This window comes from Haliotis rubra, unplaced genomic scaffold (genome assembly GCF_003918875.1).
Source record: "Haliotis rubra isolate DU_JTF1 unplaced genomic scaffold, ASM391887v1 Scf851, whole genome shotgun sequence".
NCBI classification, from domain to species: Eukaryota; Metazoa; Mollusca; class Gastropoda; order Lepetellida; family Haliotidae; genus Haliotis; species Haliotis rubra.
In genome coordinates, this window is record NW_025767581.1 from 127,587 (window position 1) to 145,248 (window position 17,662).

General features: G+C 41.3%; 1 protein-coding gene across 1 annotated transcript; it reads right to left on the reverse strand.

Annotated features, from left to right (window-relative positions):
- Positions 1–822: 822 nt before the first annotated feature.
- On the reverse strand, positions 823–16,962 carry LOC124262742 (metalloprotease mig-17-like). Its single transcript, XM_046697289.1, has 14 exons — positions 16,903–16,962; positions 16,377–16,509; positions 15,665–15,806; positions 14,400–14,493; positions 12,018–12,101; positions 11,403–11,557; positions 11,144–11,193; positions 8,274–8,385; positions 5,683–5,844; positions 5,121–5,259; positions 4,608–4,721; positions 3,993–4,044; positions 2,333–2,479; positions 823–1,975 (listed from the first exon to the last, which is right to left on the reverse strand). The coding sequence occupies exons 1-14, from the start codon at positions 16,960–16,962 to the stop codon at positions 1,920–1,922; spliced, it is 1,500 nt and encodes a 499-aa protein (XP_046553245.1). The 3' UTR covers positions 823–1,919.
- Between the last annotated feature and the right edge of the window lie 700 nt (positions 16,963–17,662).

Sequence of the window (17,662 nt, forward strand, 5' to 3'; positions counted from 1 at the left end):
TTCACTGCGGCATAGTATCTCAGTGGGCTAGCACTACAAAACCAGCTTAAATCTGGGCTAGTACAAGCAGCCGCACATACACATACACACGCATGCACGTCGTCGTATGAGCGAAATATTCTCAAGCACGACGTTAAACCCAATTTCACCTCACCTCCAGGCTGACCAATATTCACGTGCAAAAATAAAACAAAAGTTGGTCACGGCACTTCGCGAGACCTCAGTACTTCCGATGACAAACAACGTTTCATACCTTTTCAAATGGGGTCATGGTTGTCAGTTGACAGTAAGGAACTGATAATTCTTGCGGGGTCTAACCATCCCCAAACTAGCCAACTATTTCCAATGTCAACAGCTGTGACAGCAAAGCATGCTTGTACACTTGGTGTAGTAAAGTCATATTTGGCGGTTGCGCAACATGGAACCAGAACTGGATCTTGAATATCCAGTTGTCATCGGAAATCTGGTACCGGAAATAAGCTGGGCCCCGTCGCAAGTTGGCGCGGACAAAGGGAGCCGGGGAACCAGCTTAGTACGGGAGTATCGCATCGCGAGACTTACAGACCCTGTGCCTTTCATATTCCAGTTGTCCTGTAACCATATCGCTTATTGTTTTTAAAAATCAACAAAACATATAGGGTTTTGTAACACAAGGAATTCCTTATGTATAGTCCATATGTATTAACAAATCACACATTTAAAACATTTTGGCATCTCAGGCTTAACACTGTAGGTCTGTGACACTTGCGTTCTGATAGTAAATTGAATATATGTCAAAACATTATGCATTGATACCAATGAGCTCACTTACATGGACGCTCATAAGACTGAAATAAAGTTTAATATCTTGCCGATAATAAGATTTATAACACATGAATATATATCCTAAGAAAATTACGTTGTGAAACACATATCACATACATGTAACGAAATGAAAAAAAACGACCAATCATGATATTGTTTCAATATACTCAGGATCCTAGTCACAGTGAGCTCCAGTAGTAGAACCGGAAGTCATATGGCCAAGGGCTACAACTCTGCTCAGTAAATTGTTCTGGAACAGTACAGCCTCTCTTCAGCCAAACAGTGTAAAGGAATCACTTTATCATATATATAATCCTGCAAAAAGGCATAGGTGGTTTGGGAGAGAACTGTTGCCATTATAAGGGCTACTTCTCTGTTTTGTTCAGGTATTGTTGGGAGGTGGGGTAGCCTAGTAGGCTTTGTTTGCCACGCCGAAGACCTGGGTTCGATTCCCCACATGGATACAATGTGTGAAACCCATTTCTGGTTACATCCGACGTGATATTGTTGACATGTTGTTAAAATCGGCATGAAACTAAACACACCTAACGAGGTGTTGTCCAATGCGTCTGAAAGCTGCTTCGTGACTGCGTTTACAAATCTGTCATGTGATTGCTGGCGGGCACGTATTGTCAGTATTTGCACAAATAAAGATGGCGATAAAATTGGATAAGGCGTTACTTTGCGTATATGAATGAAAGGAAAGTTCATGAAAATTTAGAAGGGAGTAATCTGTGAGCAACCGAAACGGTAATGGATTGCTTAAACCAAACGAATGATGTCACAGATTTGTTTTTAGTGAAACGCCTTAAAGATACATGAAGGGCCTTAAAGATACATCAAGGGCCTTAAACATACATGAAAGGCCTTGCGTCATAACTTGTCACAACTATATCACAGTTTATAATCAAAATGAACACAAGCCATATTTTCAGGGCAAGAATTCGAAATGGAGAAACTGCAAAGCCAGAAAGAAGAATATGCAGGTGTGAAATATATTCCCTTCCTTCAAAGACACAGCATGGTTTTCGTCAAGGTAAAGGTCGCCCGTCCATCCACAGGTTTGGCAGCAGACTACCTGGTACTCTGTGCCATCCGACATGGTCTCATTCAACTTAGGGTCGCAGAACTTTTTTGTCACACCACGTGTAGCGGTCACCGTACTCGCATCCTGAAACGGAACACGTATATATTAGTACGGCATATGGGTCGTCGTCGATAGAATATCTAATATCTTTTTGTGATTTAACGTTTGACAACCCGCCATGATGTTGCTGGAATATTGCTAAAAGCGGCATAAAACCATACTCACTCACCCACTCATAAATTGTAAATTAAACCAACACCAGTCACACGCTGAATCTCAGTCGGAAAACCAACCGCCTGTATCACCCATAACAGTTCAGGGCTAGGGGACTGTATCAACCGTCCGATTCAGTGCTAGGAACTATTTTACACTAATCCTGGTCGGAAAATTCGTTATATAAGATGTGGTCTGTAGACCTACCGAACATTTACAAGGACGTACCATCTACACCCGAACTACGAGCATCACAAGTGCTGCAACAAAGGCCTTTTATTGTGTAACAGGAGCTGGAGCCATAGTCCTCGATGTATGAAAAACAATCTTGTCCTGTGTCGTACACGGTCGCCGTCTCACCAAGGGGGCAACTATCTGGAACAAAAGTCCAAGAATTAGTATTTGTTAAGATCGAAAACGACAAACGAAAGGGATGCACCGATATAGGGGGCATTTCCTTATGCTGACCAAACATATACATTTGTCACTTTCCTCCTTTCCTCCTTTCCAGGAGGATTGTTTTACTAAATACGGACGGTGTCATCTAATGTTAACGATATGTCTGAAATACTGTCGATGTGACTTAAAATCGTAACTCACTCACTCATCGTATGTCAAAGACAATACGCTAAAAGCAAGAAGTCCTCATTCATGAATTCTGTCTGGACAGGACAATTGCATCCGCATTTCAACGAGCATACTCCTTTCCTTTACAGATATGTATTGAATCCTGGAAGGGACATTGTCGCGTTGTCGCATTGTCGCGCTTTGGTTAATTTTGCCTCATTTTGCTTGTTTTTGAGAGGGCGACAACGCGACAATGCGACAACGCGACAATGTCCCTTCCAGGATTCCATAGGTATGACATTGTGTCGATGTTTCTGTAAACATCCGAAAACTTTAGAACTGGACTAGAAAGGTTTACAAAGCTGCAAACGATCGATGTTTGATGATGGAGCAGTTCCTTCAGCTGACTTACCTACCTGAAATTGACATGAAATAGGCCAGGGAATCCGTTATACTCAGGGCTATACAAAAGGATGTTCAAATAATCAGTGACAATAATGGATCCCCTGATATGTATGAGAGGACGAACTACGTCAATTCTTGAAAAGTGTAATTTCCCTTTTGAATCGAACAGTGTTCTAACCGCTTCGACTTTTGGTGTTCACTGACCCGTGAAGATCCGGGTTAGAATTGAGGTGAGGTGAAATTGGGTTTAACGTCGTGCTTGAGAATATTTCGCTCATATGACGACGTGCATGCTGCGTGTGTATGTGTATGTGCGGCTGCTTGTACTAGCCCAGACTGAAGCTGGTTTTATAGTGCTAGCCCACTGAGATACCATGCCGCAGTGTAGCATGAATACCCCACTCAGACACATTATACTGACTCCGAGCTGACCAGTCCTTGTTGTACCCATTAATGCCCAGCGCCAGGCAGGGATCAACAAGTACCGTATTTTAACGTCTTTTGGTATGACGCGGTCGGGGATCGAACCCGCGACCTTCCGCTCTCAGGGCGGACGCTCTAACCACTACACCACGGCGGCAGTAAGATCGGGATCGGGTGGTCAGGCTCACTTGGCTGACACATGTCAGCGTATCCCAATTGCCTAGGTCGATGCTCATGCTTTTGATTACTGAATTGTCTGGTCCAGACTCGATTATTTACAGACCTCCGCCATACACACATAGAGTTAGTGAGATGGATTTTAAGGCGATTTTAGCAATATTTCTGCTATAATGGCGCGAGACACCGTTATTGTATTCAGTCATGGTGTATATGCTTGGAATCGAAACCAACATGATAAGCGAACGCACTAACCACTAGGCTAACCAATCGCAACGCAACGAAAAAAAAAGAAAGAAAAAATCATCATATTCACCTGATGTAATGGATGTATCATTGGTGTCGACACACTGCCCTCCCTGGCACCACTGTAAGAAAACAAACATTGGTAAACGTTTGTTTGTTTGTTTGTTTGTTTGTTTGTTGTGGTTAGAATTGGTCTTCAGCACCCATGCTTGTCGTAAAAAGGCGACTGACGGGATCGGGTTGTCAGGCTCGCTGACTTGATTGACACATGTCATCGTATCCAACTTCCGTAGATCGATTCTCATGATGTTGATCACTGGATTGTCTGGTCCAGACTGGATTATTTACAGACCACCGCCATATAGCTGGAATATTCCTAAGTACGGCGTAAAACTAAACTCACTCACTCATACACTTCACTTATATACACCTGCTGAGCATCAATTTTTCACTGCCTACATTCCCACGTCTACACTTGTGGACAGACTGTCTAGACGTTTTGGAGTAACAGTTTAGCATCACCTAACTTCCCACTTCCACACCATGTACTGTAGCAAGGACTGGATCTGGACTGGTGGTGTTAAGGAAACAGGTTAACATCGCTTCCATTCCTGCTGCCACATTGGGTAACAACGGCTTGCTATATAGACTGGCAGTTTTAAAGAAATAGTTCGGCATCGCCTACCTTCCCACTTCCACACTGGGTACCAAGAGCTGGATATATCCCCTGGCAGTAGCCTGCATAGCCAGGTATTTCACAGTATAATAATCCACACAATGTTTCCAATGGTGTCAGACCCTGAAACGTAGATTACAGGTTTCCTTCTAAAATACCATTAAAGAGAAAAAATAGTACGTGCATATTCACTGCAGACGACTATTGTAGTATCATTTGATTTTTTTCTGACTTTTTTTTTAGTTGACTTTACTCTTATTCCCGAGTTTTCATTGGTACCCAGCAAGGGACTGACAAAATCAAGCGGTCGGTCTCAGAGGCACGGTTGATTGTGTGTCTCGGTGTTCATGACATTACGTGTCCAGACACAGGACTGACTGTTCCAGATTCGCATATTAGCATGTCACCGTCTTAGCGGAATATACTATATGGCTGAAATTATGCCGATGAACCTAAAACTTCAGTACTTCTGGAATATTCTAGGCAGTGTGCAATGATAAGGCAGGTTGTTTGCTCACTCACAAGACAGATGGTTGACCCAGCTCCCACGCCTAGTTCACATTGCTCATTGATGGTGAAATCCTGGGCATGCCTTTTACCAGCAACGTCAAAAACATCTGCATTAGTTTCTGCGACCTCACCGAGACACTTGGAACCTTCTCTGTGAAGGAAAAACACTGCTGTACTAAGCAACATAATTGAGGGGAAGCGAACCCGGGTCTTTGGCGTGAGGAGCGAACGCTTTAACCACTAGTCTACCCCCACCACCCCTCATTATATAAGATACGGAGAGAGCCTTAATTATCTACATATCTTTGGTTTAGGAAACAAGAACAAGGTAAAACCCTGCGAAAGTTGGACAAAACATTTATCTAGTTGCAAGATTATACACAGACGACATTCATACTTCCCTTTCCTAAAACTGACATGAAGTTTTGACCACAAAGTGCAGCAACAACTGCTGGACATAATACATAGCCAGACCATCTTCTTGGCATCAATGAAACCGGAAGTAGGATTTATTCCAAGAACTGGTTGTACAAAAAGACGTCTTGTGTTCATGCACATCGTGCTGAGTACTTACTGAGTGTCTACAAGTGCTTCAAGATGGATCTTGAAATAGGTGACGGAGCAGTGGGAAAATTCCCATACGTGGTAGATGTTGGTGGACGTCAAACTTGGCCACATCAAGAACTTCTCATCTTTCCAGCAAATGTTACCAGATCCGTCATGTTCCGCTCCTAGACTGAATGTAACATATGCCTACAATGAGTGAGTGAGAGAGTTTAGTCTTGCGCCGCACTCAGCAGTATTCCAGCTATATGTCTGTAAATAATTGAGTCTGGGCCAGACAATCCAGTTATCAACCTCACGAGCATCGTTCTACGCAATTGGGATACGATGACACGTGTCAACCAAGTCAGCGAGCCTGACCACCCGGTCCCTTTTGTCGCCTCTTACGACAAGTATGGGTTACTGAAGATCAATTCTAACCAGATGTTCACGGGCTAATCAATCAATCATCTTCTTTAAATGCCGTGTCGAACTTTTCTGTTTCAGGATTAAATATTTCCAGCTTCGGAAACGGAGAGATGGGTCTGACCATAATCGGCCTTTTTCAAAGGCATGAATGTGTTGATGATCTTTTACATTGGAACGTATGAAAGATAATTGATGTACTGAATGAAAACATAGTTTATACTATATTTCTCAAACTCGACTGGAGTAGACTACGTACAAAAAACAAGAGACCTTCTTGTTCATCCCCCGGTATTTCTGGCAAGTATTGCAATTCTTTTGCTACATAACTTGACGAAATCCGAAAGATCACATTGCGAAATTACGGATGAGGACTTATTTTTACGTTATGTGATATTTCGAGATTGGCATGCACGTGAGTGTGACTACACAGAGGTCGTCTTAATAACAAGGCAGGACATTGTTTGAAACTGCTTGACTCTGAGAGGAATAACGATTCTCGCAAAAACCAAAAAAATAAAGGTATGGTTCCAGCGGAAACATTTATCTGGCGGAAACATTTATTTGTAATTTCCATTACGTAATAAAATATTCATCAATACTAATGTGTCAGTCAGCACCGTGTTGCTATAGCGCTTTTATTGGACAAACGCAAAGTAATTTTACAGTAAGTCCTCCAGTATGGGTAAGATAATGAAGTATACTGAACCCCTATTCAACCGGTCGGTAAGATTCCTGGTAAAACTGCCCTAATTAACGAAAAGTCAGATTATGATTCATGTTTGTCCTTTTTGCTTTGATAATATATGTGCGGACTCCATCCGCAACTGAGAACACATTGATTGACGAAGTCAGGATCAATTGGAAAGATGTGAAGAATGTGAACGTTCTGTATAGCAACACGAATGTATACGGAGTGTACATGCTCATGCTGTTGATCAGTGGATTGTCTGGTCCAAACTCGATTATTTACTGACAAAGTACCAGGTTCAGTGAAGTAAGGTGATAACGAGCATTACATTTTTTAACATATCTTTCCGACAGTCATTTTCTAGATGGCAGAGTTGCAGTACTAACGAGAGATGTGAGTAATGATATCCATCGAACTCTAAACATAAGAACGTATATTTGCATGTATATAATATTATTAATAATTTACTGTTTCCAGTATTCGAAGACTGTTGATCTTGGGCGTTATACTTCGATCCTATGCTTACTGATCAATACTCGTATAGTAGCATTCTTGCCACAAATATTGACAACACCATACAGACACTGCAAGTACTGCAGTATTATACTGTGAACGAATACAGACTTATCAATATCAATACATCCAAGCAGAATACACTGGTAAAAAAAAAGTATTTCGCATTGTCCGTCTAAACTTTAAAGTAATAAGATGATTATATCTATTGCATTGTTGACCTAATCCGTAATATGTAATACTATATATATTTTTGATATACCGACTTTCTGCTAACGCTTCTGGAGTTGTTCCGATCATCACGATCGATCTACCTTTGTCGCAGTAAAACGCTCTTAGATGCCGTTGATTGTGAATCTGGGTTAGGGCGGACAACTGATTGGCTATTTCATGGTATTTTGTCAAATAAAAAAATGAAATTCATTTAATCTGGTTTGGTGCTCTATACAGTGATAGATTCATCACATATCTGGGGAAAGACCTGTTCATCAATGTGATGTCAAGAGAGATATTCCAAACTCTATCATCAAAACTTTAAAAGATGTTTCTGTAATTGAAAGATCGCAACAAAATGTAGAAAATGTCAATAGCAAATGGTTTCATTTTACTTAGTTAAATAATGGCCGCTTTGACATGTACTTGCTTTGACATGTACCAATCAGACAAGGCCTTTTTACCATAAATCATAGAAGTTAGGAAACGTTCTGACCAATGAGTGCTTTCATTACAAAGACGTTTCCTCCTTGCTGTTGTCTTGTTGCTGCCAAATCTACACATTACAACTGGGAGTGGTACTGTTCACATACAATTAATGCAAAGTCTTGGTTCTTTGGACAGGTCCTCTTCATTTCATAAAGAATTTCATAAGATTACATCGTCTATACACGGATTAATTTACTCCAGGTTTGAATTATATCTATGTTTTATTGAGAGCTGAACCACTTAACCTTTGTTACATATAACGGTAGTTCCTTACGCCCCCTTATACATACATATGGCCAAGTTCGTGGGCAGCTGTGGCGGTTGTCCCTTCAAAACGGTCGCTGGACTCCTCAATAAGCGAGACGCTGTCGTTGCTGCACGTCGCCCCGACAAAAGCATATCCTGTACACAAAAGCATATCCTGTACACAAAAGCATATCCTGTACACAAAGTGATAAGCAGAAGTAAAGTGACAGTGGTAATATACATGTGGCGGTCTAGAGTTTTAAGCTTGCCTAGTGGATGTCGCATTAGCCACGTTTATTGCTATAGGGCTAGATTATTGCATGTGCGATGACACTAATTAACTCACTTACTCGCATCGGTTGAGTTATTGGCTGAAACCTCAGATGCACACGACAATTGTGAACTTTGTATACTGTACAGTCCGTTTGAGACAAAATGATACCGATGAAGCAAGATGCACGTGCGTTAACGGGTTCTCTACAAACTTTTGAGCTGGCGAGATGACACGTACCCCAGCTGCACAGGCTTGTACTTAGTAATTGCATACTTGGGTCTCCCCCTATCATTTTCATCCTTGAAAAAATCATAGACTTGCTAAATTATAGACTTTCATTTTCTCTCACTTTGTCAATCAGAAGTAATCACATGTCTCTGACGTCACTAATGCACGTGCATCTCGCTTTTCGGGCTGTTCCTTTAGTTGCCACTCCGCCCTTGTAACAAACTTGGAAAACGAACAAATAAATGATGACAGTTTCTTAAATAACTTTTTTATTTTTGTGACAAAAATTATGCAAGTATTTTCTAGAGTTGGTCTGTTGTGTTTATTGCAGTTCGCATTGGTTTGATTCTTTTATGCCGATTTGTGTTTGTGTTAGATTGCAATTCATCGGTATCATTTTGTCTCAAACGGACTGAAGGTGGGTCATACGTGAAAGGGGGGTAACTCGAGTTACAACGGTGTCCTCCCATAATTTAGACGTCCCATTTGTCAGACACGTTAAAACAACTTGGACATCTTCCTTGTTTGCGTATTTTCAAAAATGCCGCGCTGAAAGTGGTCGTCGGACTACCTAAACTCACCATCTAAGCCTGTGTCTAAATACATTTTTTGTTATTATGTTTTACAGATTAAAGATGAAAATGCAGCAGAGAGGGTTCGGGTGATCCTGGCACAGTCAGGCTGGTAAGGCTCATCATCAGCTCAGGGCCCTTGCCCCCTCTACACGTAGCCCAGACAGCGAATGGGACTTCTCCCAGGAAACACTGCCTTGTCAAACCCACCAAGAACTTTCCGGAGAATATGAAGGCTCCCCAACACTGCAGCCTTCTGCATTAGCCAGAATGTCAGAAGGGCTGTACTCCCGGTGGAGAACCCGGGCACTCTCCTGATCTGCGCCAAGAGATCAGGAGGTACCAAACCAAGGGCACCGAGAACAATGGGGAGCCTGGCGACAGTGTACTTGGGATGCAAGCGAGACATTTCAAAGGCGAGGTCCGCATATTTATCATGCTTTTCCTGAATCTTGCCAATCACATGGCTGTCAAAAGGGACAGAAAATTCAATGATATAAATAAATTCATTGGTTTTATCAAAAAGGAGAAGATCAGGTTTGTTGGCAGGAATTCTGCTGAGGTTGTATATGGGCCTATTCCACAGAAGTTTGAAAGCATCATTTTCCATGACGCCTGGACATGTTCAGGGTCGTACCAAGGACGGACCTCGAAGTCAAAGCCACAGGCATGCCGAAGACGGTAGTAGAAGCAGCGAGCCATGCCATCATGTTGTTTCAGATATGCTGTTTGTGCCAAGGAAGGGCATCCTCTGACAAGGTGTTGGACAGTCTCTGTGAATTCATTGCAAAGTCGACACTTCATGTTAATATTCTCCTTAAGAATCACATTAAGGCGATTGCGAATGGGAAGTGACTGGTCCTGAGCAGCAAAAAGAAAATCAACATCAAATTTCAGATTCTGCCCAACAACCTTAGCACGCTTAAAATAGCTGTGGAATTCCTTGCTTTCATCATGAGTCTTGACATGCATCACCAGCGGATCATCCGATCAATAAATATGTGCAAAAGTACACAATCAAATTCTATTATGAAGAGCCTCCACATTAATCAAACCCCGACCTCCAGAATTGATTGGCATATATAAACTGTTAAGAGTGTAACGAGGGTGGTGGGCTCTATTATCAGACATGATCCTTCGTGGTCAGGCGGTCAAGACTCTGGATGTCTTGTTCGTCCAGTCAACTACTCCAAAGGAATAGGAAAGGACTGGCACAGCAAAAGTATTGGTGGCTTTGACCTTGTTTCGAGCATTTAGCTCTGAGCTCCAGATTTTTTTTAAACGAGATTTGTACTCGGCCCGAAGCATTCTGGAGCTTGTCTCGAACTTGCATTCCAAGATAGGTGTAGGCCTGATCTTCCACAAGATGCTCAATAACTCCTCCCCCCTTGTAACTTGACCGATCCACCATTAACTACCTTGCCACGTTTCAAATGAAGAGTTTTACATTTGTCAAGCGCAAATGTCATGCCAATATCATTAGAAAAGGACTCGACAAGGAGAGCCTGCTCTTTTACATTGGAATCTCCTTTGGCAAGGAGCTCGATGTCAATCATATAGAGAAGATGAGTAAGCGGTGTTGGGGATCTGTGCTGGGGAGGTTCGGGGTGGTAACCCTCCTCTCTGTTGAGCAGAAAGCTCAAAGGATGTAGAGACAAACGTATTATTATTATTATAATTATTATTATTATGTTTCCCTTGTTTATGTGATGCCACTGTGTAAAGCGATTCCTACAATGTTTGTTTCCAGTTTCAAGGTTGACTTATTTTTGGAAATGGACACGTAACCTGTCACAGACATGATGTGTAAACTGGTCCAAATGATTAACAGGCTACGTACCGACAACTCCAAGATTCGCGTTGCCGCCTTCGAGATAGGACAAGGCGTATCTGAAATAGTAAACAATGATCGACTTTCACATAGGCGAACACGTCATAGACCCCCCCCACCCCCACCCCCCACACACACCTTTTGTCCTGACTTTCCGACAATTCAGGCAAAAGGATGATTTCATCGCATATGCTTGGATGATTTGACCCCATATACACAGTGGATGTGTCAACTGTACACGAATTACTTGAATTAACTAAACACCAACCTGGTGAACAGCATGGCGTGGTCATTGACAGGCAACGCTGTTTCCAGCCGCCATTTCTTCAGACGGTCAATGGACAAGTCGACGTCGACGTGGTAAATGTATTCGGTGCGGTCAAAGGCCTTGTATGGTTCAGTCCATACCGCCGTCGTTGCGTCCTGTGGTCCATAAATACAAAATACGTTTGCGTTCCTAGTATGTACACTGGTATACTTGTAATTTAACCATGAACTGATCATTAATAAATATATTTGCCCCGTTTTGAAACGTTGCGATAACTGCCACATGTGAACGCGTAAACGTCCTGACGTCAAACATAAATGTGCGTAGATCGAAAGTCATTTTCGCAGTTGCTAAAAATATCATTACTTGTATATTTGTTGCCGATTTCTTTACCTTTGTGGCAATATACGTTTTTTGTGGCCATATACGTTATTCAGGTATATGTTCTAAGAAATCGATGGCGATTACTCGTTACTTATAAACTTACAAACGCCTGTATCCTTTTTCAGGTACATTTGATCGTCATGTTTGATAATGCTTACCAAGCTCGGATTTCAGCGTGAACGAAGATAAACGTAAGTGCATGAAAACATTGTGTATCAAATATCACTGTACCTCCGCGACGAAATAGCCAACCAGCCTCACGACAATAGGCGGATCCATATCACTGACGTCAATGTCTGCATACCGCAGTGCGATCTGAAGATATAACGTAAATATGACCCTTGGTTATTCATCTTTATTCGTTCTACTCCAGAAAAAAGTAACGGTTACGTTTCTGTTTAAAGCTATAACCAAATTATTCTGAGAAGGGTTTTGGATTCCAAGAGGTCTGGTCCGTTTGTGTGGGACCTATGACAGTTATATCACGGTGTATCAGTCTTTGATGTTTGCCAGTATGGTGGGGCACCCGAACACTAACACGGTGCTGACAAACCTTTAACACTAGCATGCTTTCAACAATATATCGGAGTCTTATCGGGGCGGTGGGGTAGCCTAGTGGTTAAAGCGTTGGCTCGTCACGCCGAAGACCCGGGTTCGAATCCCCACATGGGTACTATGTGTGAAGCCCATTTCTGGTGTCCCCAGCCGTGATGTTGCTGGAATATTGCTAAAAGCGGCGTAAAACCAAACTCAGTCAGTCAGTCAGTCAGTAGGAGTCTTATCCGTCTCTAACTTGTAATAGTCTACGAGCTGTGTCACCGGAATATGGGAGATGCATGTTTCAAAGAGATTTTTTCCATGGATTTCATCACAGATGATGGAAGGATAGACAAACTATATCGAGTATATGGAAATAGAAAATCCGTATCTTCGAATATTTTAGAATTATTGAACGTATTTACACCATCATGCGCAATAGTAATCTTTACAGATTGTAGTCCACAAGTCCTCGTCACCTATGCTGGTCTTAACGGGCTCCACAATATATCGGGATCGGTGACTTGGTCTTATGGCATGTTTGTTCTATCACAGGAGGAGGACAAGGCCCCCATGCACCTAAAGATATAAATTTAAATTACCTTTTTTGTAATTCCAAAAGTGTTTAATGAATCAAGCTAGATGTTCTCAACGTGAAATGTTACCAAAGTTGTCAACTGGTAGCCAAACTGGTGGTCATATTGTAAATCCAGCGAAAATATATGATCGGTATAAATAGACAAGGGATTTATAAATTTATATAACAGACCATTTATGTGCATTTTAAAAGGATGTATACACGATTACAGCTTTATAAACATTTTGAGTAAGGTGAGTGAGTGAGTGAGTTAAGATTTAAAGTCACATCGGCAATATTTCAGCTATATCGTGACTAAAACTAGTTCTAAATGCAGAATACATACATATAATATATAAAACCCTGTCACCGAAGGACAGTAACAGGACTAGATTATCACAAATGATTTAAAACTAGCTAGCATATATCTTTTAAAAACAGAAAACTATATTTGGACAATACAATGTAAAAATGGGCTATTTATCGGCAACAACTGAAGGTAGATCACCATATTAGGGTCCATGGGGACTTACATTACTTTTGCTACCTGCATGGACCCTAGCTGGATTTACACCATCCCTTCAGCTATTGGCGTTTATGCTGAGATTTAGCCATGCATTAAAATGACAAAAATACTACGACTAAAAACCTGGTAGACTTAAATTTAGATCAAATGTTTTGGGACTTACGTGCCCTCTCAGTAGGACAATACTTTTACGATACTTTAACCCTCTTTAAGGGTACAGCCACTAACAATTTGAGTTATTAAATTAAACTTCCAATCATAGAATATTTATGTATTTACAAATCATTTAACAAATCTAATTCTTTTAACATTGCAATAATTAAATGAGAACTGACATTATTAAAAGATCCTTCAAAGTTCGTGATTTAAAATAGTTATCCCTTGTGATTTGAGTAAGGTAAACACAACTTTATTCCAGTACTACAAGAACTGATGGGGCGGTGGGGTAGCCTAGTGGTAAAAGCGTTCGTTGGTCACGCCGAAGACCCGGCTCCGATTCCCCACATGGGTACAATGTGTAAAGCCCATTTCTGGTGTCCCCCGCCGTGATATTGTTGAAATATTGCTAAAAGCGGCGTAAAACCATACTTACTTACTCACTCAAGAACTGAACCAGTTAGTCAGCTGATTACAGGTAACCATGCTGAATGACACGTATGTTGGTTTTTGAAAATGATACTTCTTAACAAAATCCAGAATATTTTCAAGGTTGGCATCCAAATCAAAAAACATTTAGACCAGCCTGTAAAGAATACACGCCAATATTTAAGGTGAAAAAGTTCCCATGGAATGATTACACACTCTTGATTATCCAACGAATTGAGAGTCAATATGTTGTAAATTTGAAACTTTAAGTCAAAAGAGCAAGTAGGATATGGATGGAACATTTACAATCAGTGATGACACACGGTACTGGTCTCGAATAGAAGGTAGTTCGAACGTGAGTCCACTACAGATGATGTAACCTTCCTACCCCATTCATTATGTGGGCGTAATATTTTCGTATTTCTGTCAAAGCATCATCTCGTTTTAGTGCCGCCGTTCCCAGTTGGCTCCTGTCGAAATATCTGCAACAGAACAACGGATAACGGTGAATGTATACGACGAACTGTGACCTCTTTCCGCTGTTCTATAATCATAAGAAAGTTTCGCCGTTAAGCTTACCTACAAAACGTGAAGGACAACAGTTTCAGAGGATGGCCTAAACCTATGGCCGACTCGATTTTCATTAAATCTAGGACTAAGGTTCGTTGATTAATTTAACTGCAACATAAGACAACAGCCGATACGGTTATTTAAACTTGGTGCATATCTAAACATTGCCAGTGGATTGAGAGAAGCTTACTGAAATTATAAAAAAAATGATTATATAAGTCAATTGATATCCCTCGCCATTCAAGTGTCACGCAGGAATGTGACAAGTACGTGACCTGCCTAATCCAGTGTTCATACAGATATCCCCCTACGCTCGCCCAGTTGAGTTAATGATCCAGGTTAATTAAATGAACGGTATTATATTGCCACTGAGTTCCGGCAACATGTTTCACTGAAAGCGCTCGCTGGTTCTCATGACGCTATACGTCGGTGAATGAGTGAACATTGAGTCAATGCCACAACATGTCAACTCTTTTAGGGTTTAAGGACCAAAATGATGCAAGTTTACAACATCAGAGAAAGTTTATAGGGAAATTCAGCTACGAATTTTGTATTCAATCCCACTATCATAACATTCTGGCACGCCAAGGGGGGGCAACTCTGACCAGTGATGTCAGTGTCATGGGCATGTAACCTGGCATCGATTATATCTTCTAGTCCAAGAACACACATTCTGCTACCCTTTTGACAGTTGCACTGTGTTTAACTAACAACATATGACTCCCTTGAATGCATTAAAAATAAGAAGGATGCGTGAATACACTGAGCAGTTACCCTGTTTAATCCATAAAAATATCTTGGACAAAAGACTAAATGAAACACATAGATCCGTTTTCCATGTAAGTATGACTTGATGTGGTTCCATTTTATAGTGTTACACATGTTTACATTTAGCATGTTTCGAGTTACACGACAATCGAGTCTTGGCCGGACAATCCTGTAATATATATAGCAACGCTCTTCCAAGACACGCAATAATCCTAACGCTCGAATCTGACCATCCTATTGGTTTGACCACCTCTAATGACAGTATAGGTTGCATGGGACCTGTAAGTGTAGGAAATATATACGTAGCAGGCCTACTCTGAATAGATGCTGTAGTCGATGACGGCGAGCACGTCCACGTTGTATGCAGTCACATCCCGTTTGGATCTTGTAGGTGCCGTAGGTTTGGGGACGCCGTGAGGAGATGGCGTGCTGGGTTCGGCCGAGTTTCCTGTGGATGCTGAAAACATGATGCATCACTGGAAACAGTCTCAACCTTAAATATATTTACATGACATGAACAATTTTCAGGGGAATGGATGTCTTATGGATATATCCCTCCAACATCAACATAAACAGGTTGAATAACTGGTTCTCCTTGAAAGTATATTTAATATGTTTTTATAAAAATATTCATTGTGCCTTTTCCATCCTTCAGAGAAAAAATATGTTGTTTTTCAAGAAAATACTAAAAATATCCTCCCCAAATGTATATTTTTTTAATACAATCAGCCCGACTACATGCTTTTATAGGTATTCGTTTTGGATGAAGTCTGTTGGTGTGTAGATCTCTTAAAACTGATACAATGAATATCATTATGTTCTTTATAATACGGCCTAACTGTTATGGGGCTTGGTAGGTACAGTGTCTAAGGTGCCGCCCATCGCTACCTTGTTCGAATCTCAGTTCACCATGCTGCTTACAGTGTACTAGTTGTGTTACTTGGGACTTTCATCCCACGCCGTGGTGTTGCTGAAACACAGCTCAAAGCTGTTGTAACCCGAGTCCCCAGTCAATAACGTTACTTACGTCTCAATTTGAAATCGACTCCAAAGTCCGGCAGCTGGTACGGCTCCATTTCATACTGTACAGGACTACCCGGCTTAAAGCCTGTCTTTGGTCTCAGGACCCATTCTCTGTCGCGGAAAGCAAGTGTCCCTTCCTGGAACAAAGAACATCACTGATGTCATCACCATACCCGTACCCGTGGGGGTCACCAGTGGTTGGCGTGGGTTCCTTCGGGTTTTCCTCCCACATTAAGCTAACACGCTGTAATGTAACTGAAATACTGCTCAAACCAGCGTTAAAACTAAACTCTCTTTATCTCACTACGTGAAAATCCAGGTTGGAATTGGTCTTCAGCAACCCATGATTTTCGTAAGAGTTGACTTAGGGGCTCGGGGGGTCAACTTTGTTGATACATGCCATTGTATCAATCACTGGATTGTCTGGTCCAGATTCGAATATTTACAGACCACCTTCATGTATCTGGACAATTGCTCAGTGCAGCGTTACACACTTACTCACTGATAACTGTATCAGACACTGCGGATACCTGATGAAAGGCTGGTATGAATAAACCCTGCTCCCCAGAATGTCGCAAGGGGTGGATCATACTATAGAACATCAGATACTTGCATTGTACATCAAGTATTTTTCTTTATTACTCGCCCGTGGAAGATACTGCAGTTTATTATATTCTTAAGGGTGAAATACTGTAAATATTGGTGAAAAAAATGGTATTCTCACTGAGTAGAATATCACTTTCGCCTGGAACTACTTTCTTATTAAATAGTTACTCGATGTCTCGATCATATATACACACTGATCAAAATATAATAAATAAAATATTTTGTTAATGTTGTCAAGTAACATATATATTTCATCTCATGGTCTGACAAGGTTGATATGCGCCACTCGTGAACATGTCAACTTTGTCAGACCACTCGATGTTATTTGACTACATTAACAAAATATCCTCTATGTAATATTATATAGAGGATATTATATGAGTGCCCATGTCATACTATGTTTACAACACGAGTGCCTAAATGTTGGTATTTCCCGAGCGAGAGCGAGGGATATACCGATGTTTAGGCACGAGTGTCGTCAAATTGAGGAAAATAAACCCAAATCTACTTTCAAACACAGGCTGGCTACCCGCCATCGCCGCATGTAGAACGCAACGTTATAAAAGAAACGTGACATCATACCATTGTTCATGACGTCACGTCACCATGACAAAGTGATATTTTGCCCTAGGGCATCGTATGAAAAATATGAACCCCGATATGTTCGCCCTCGTAGGTAATAAT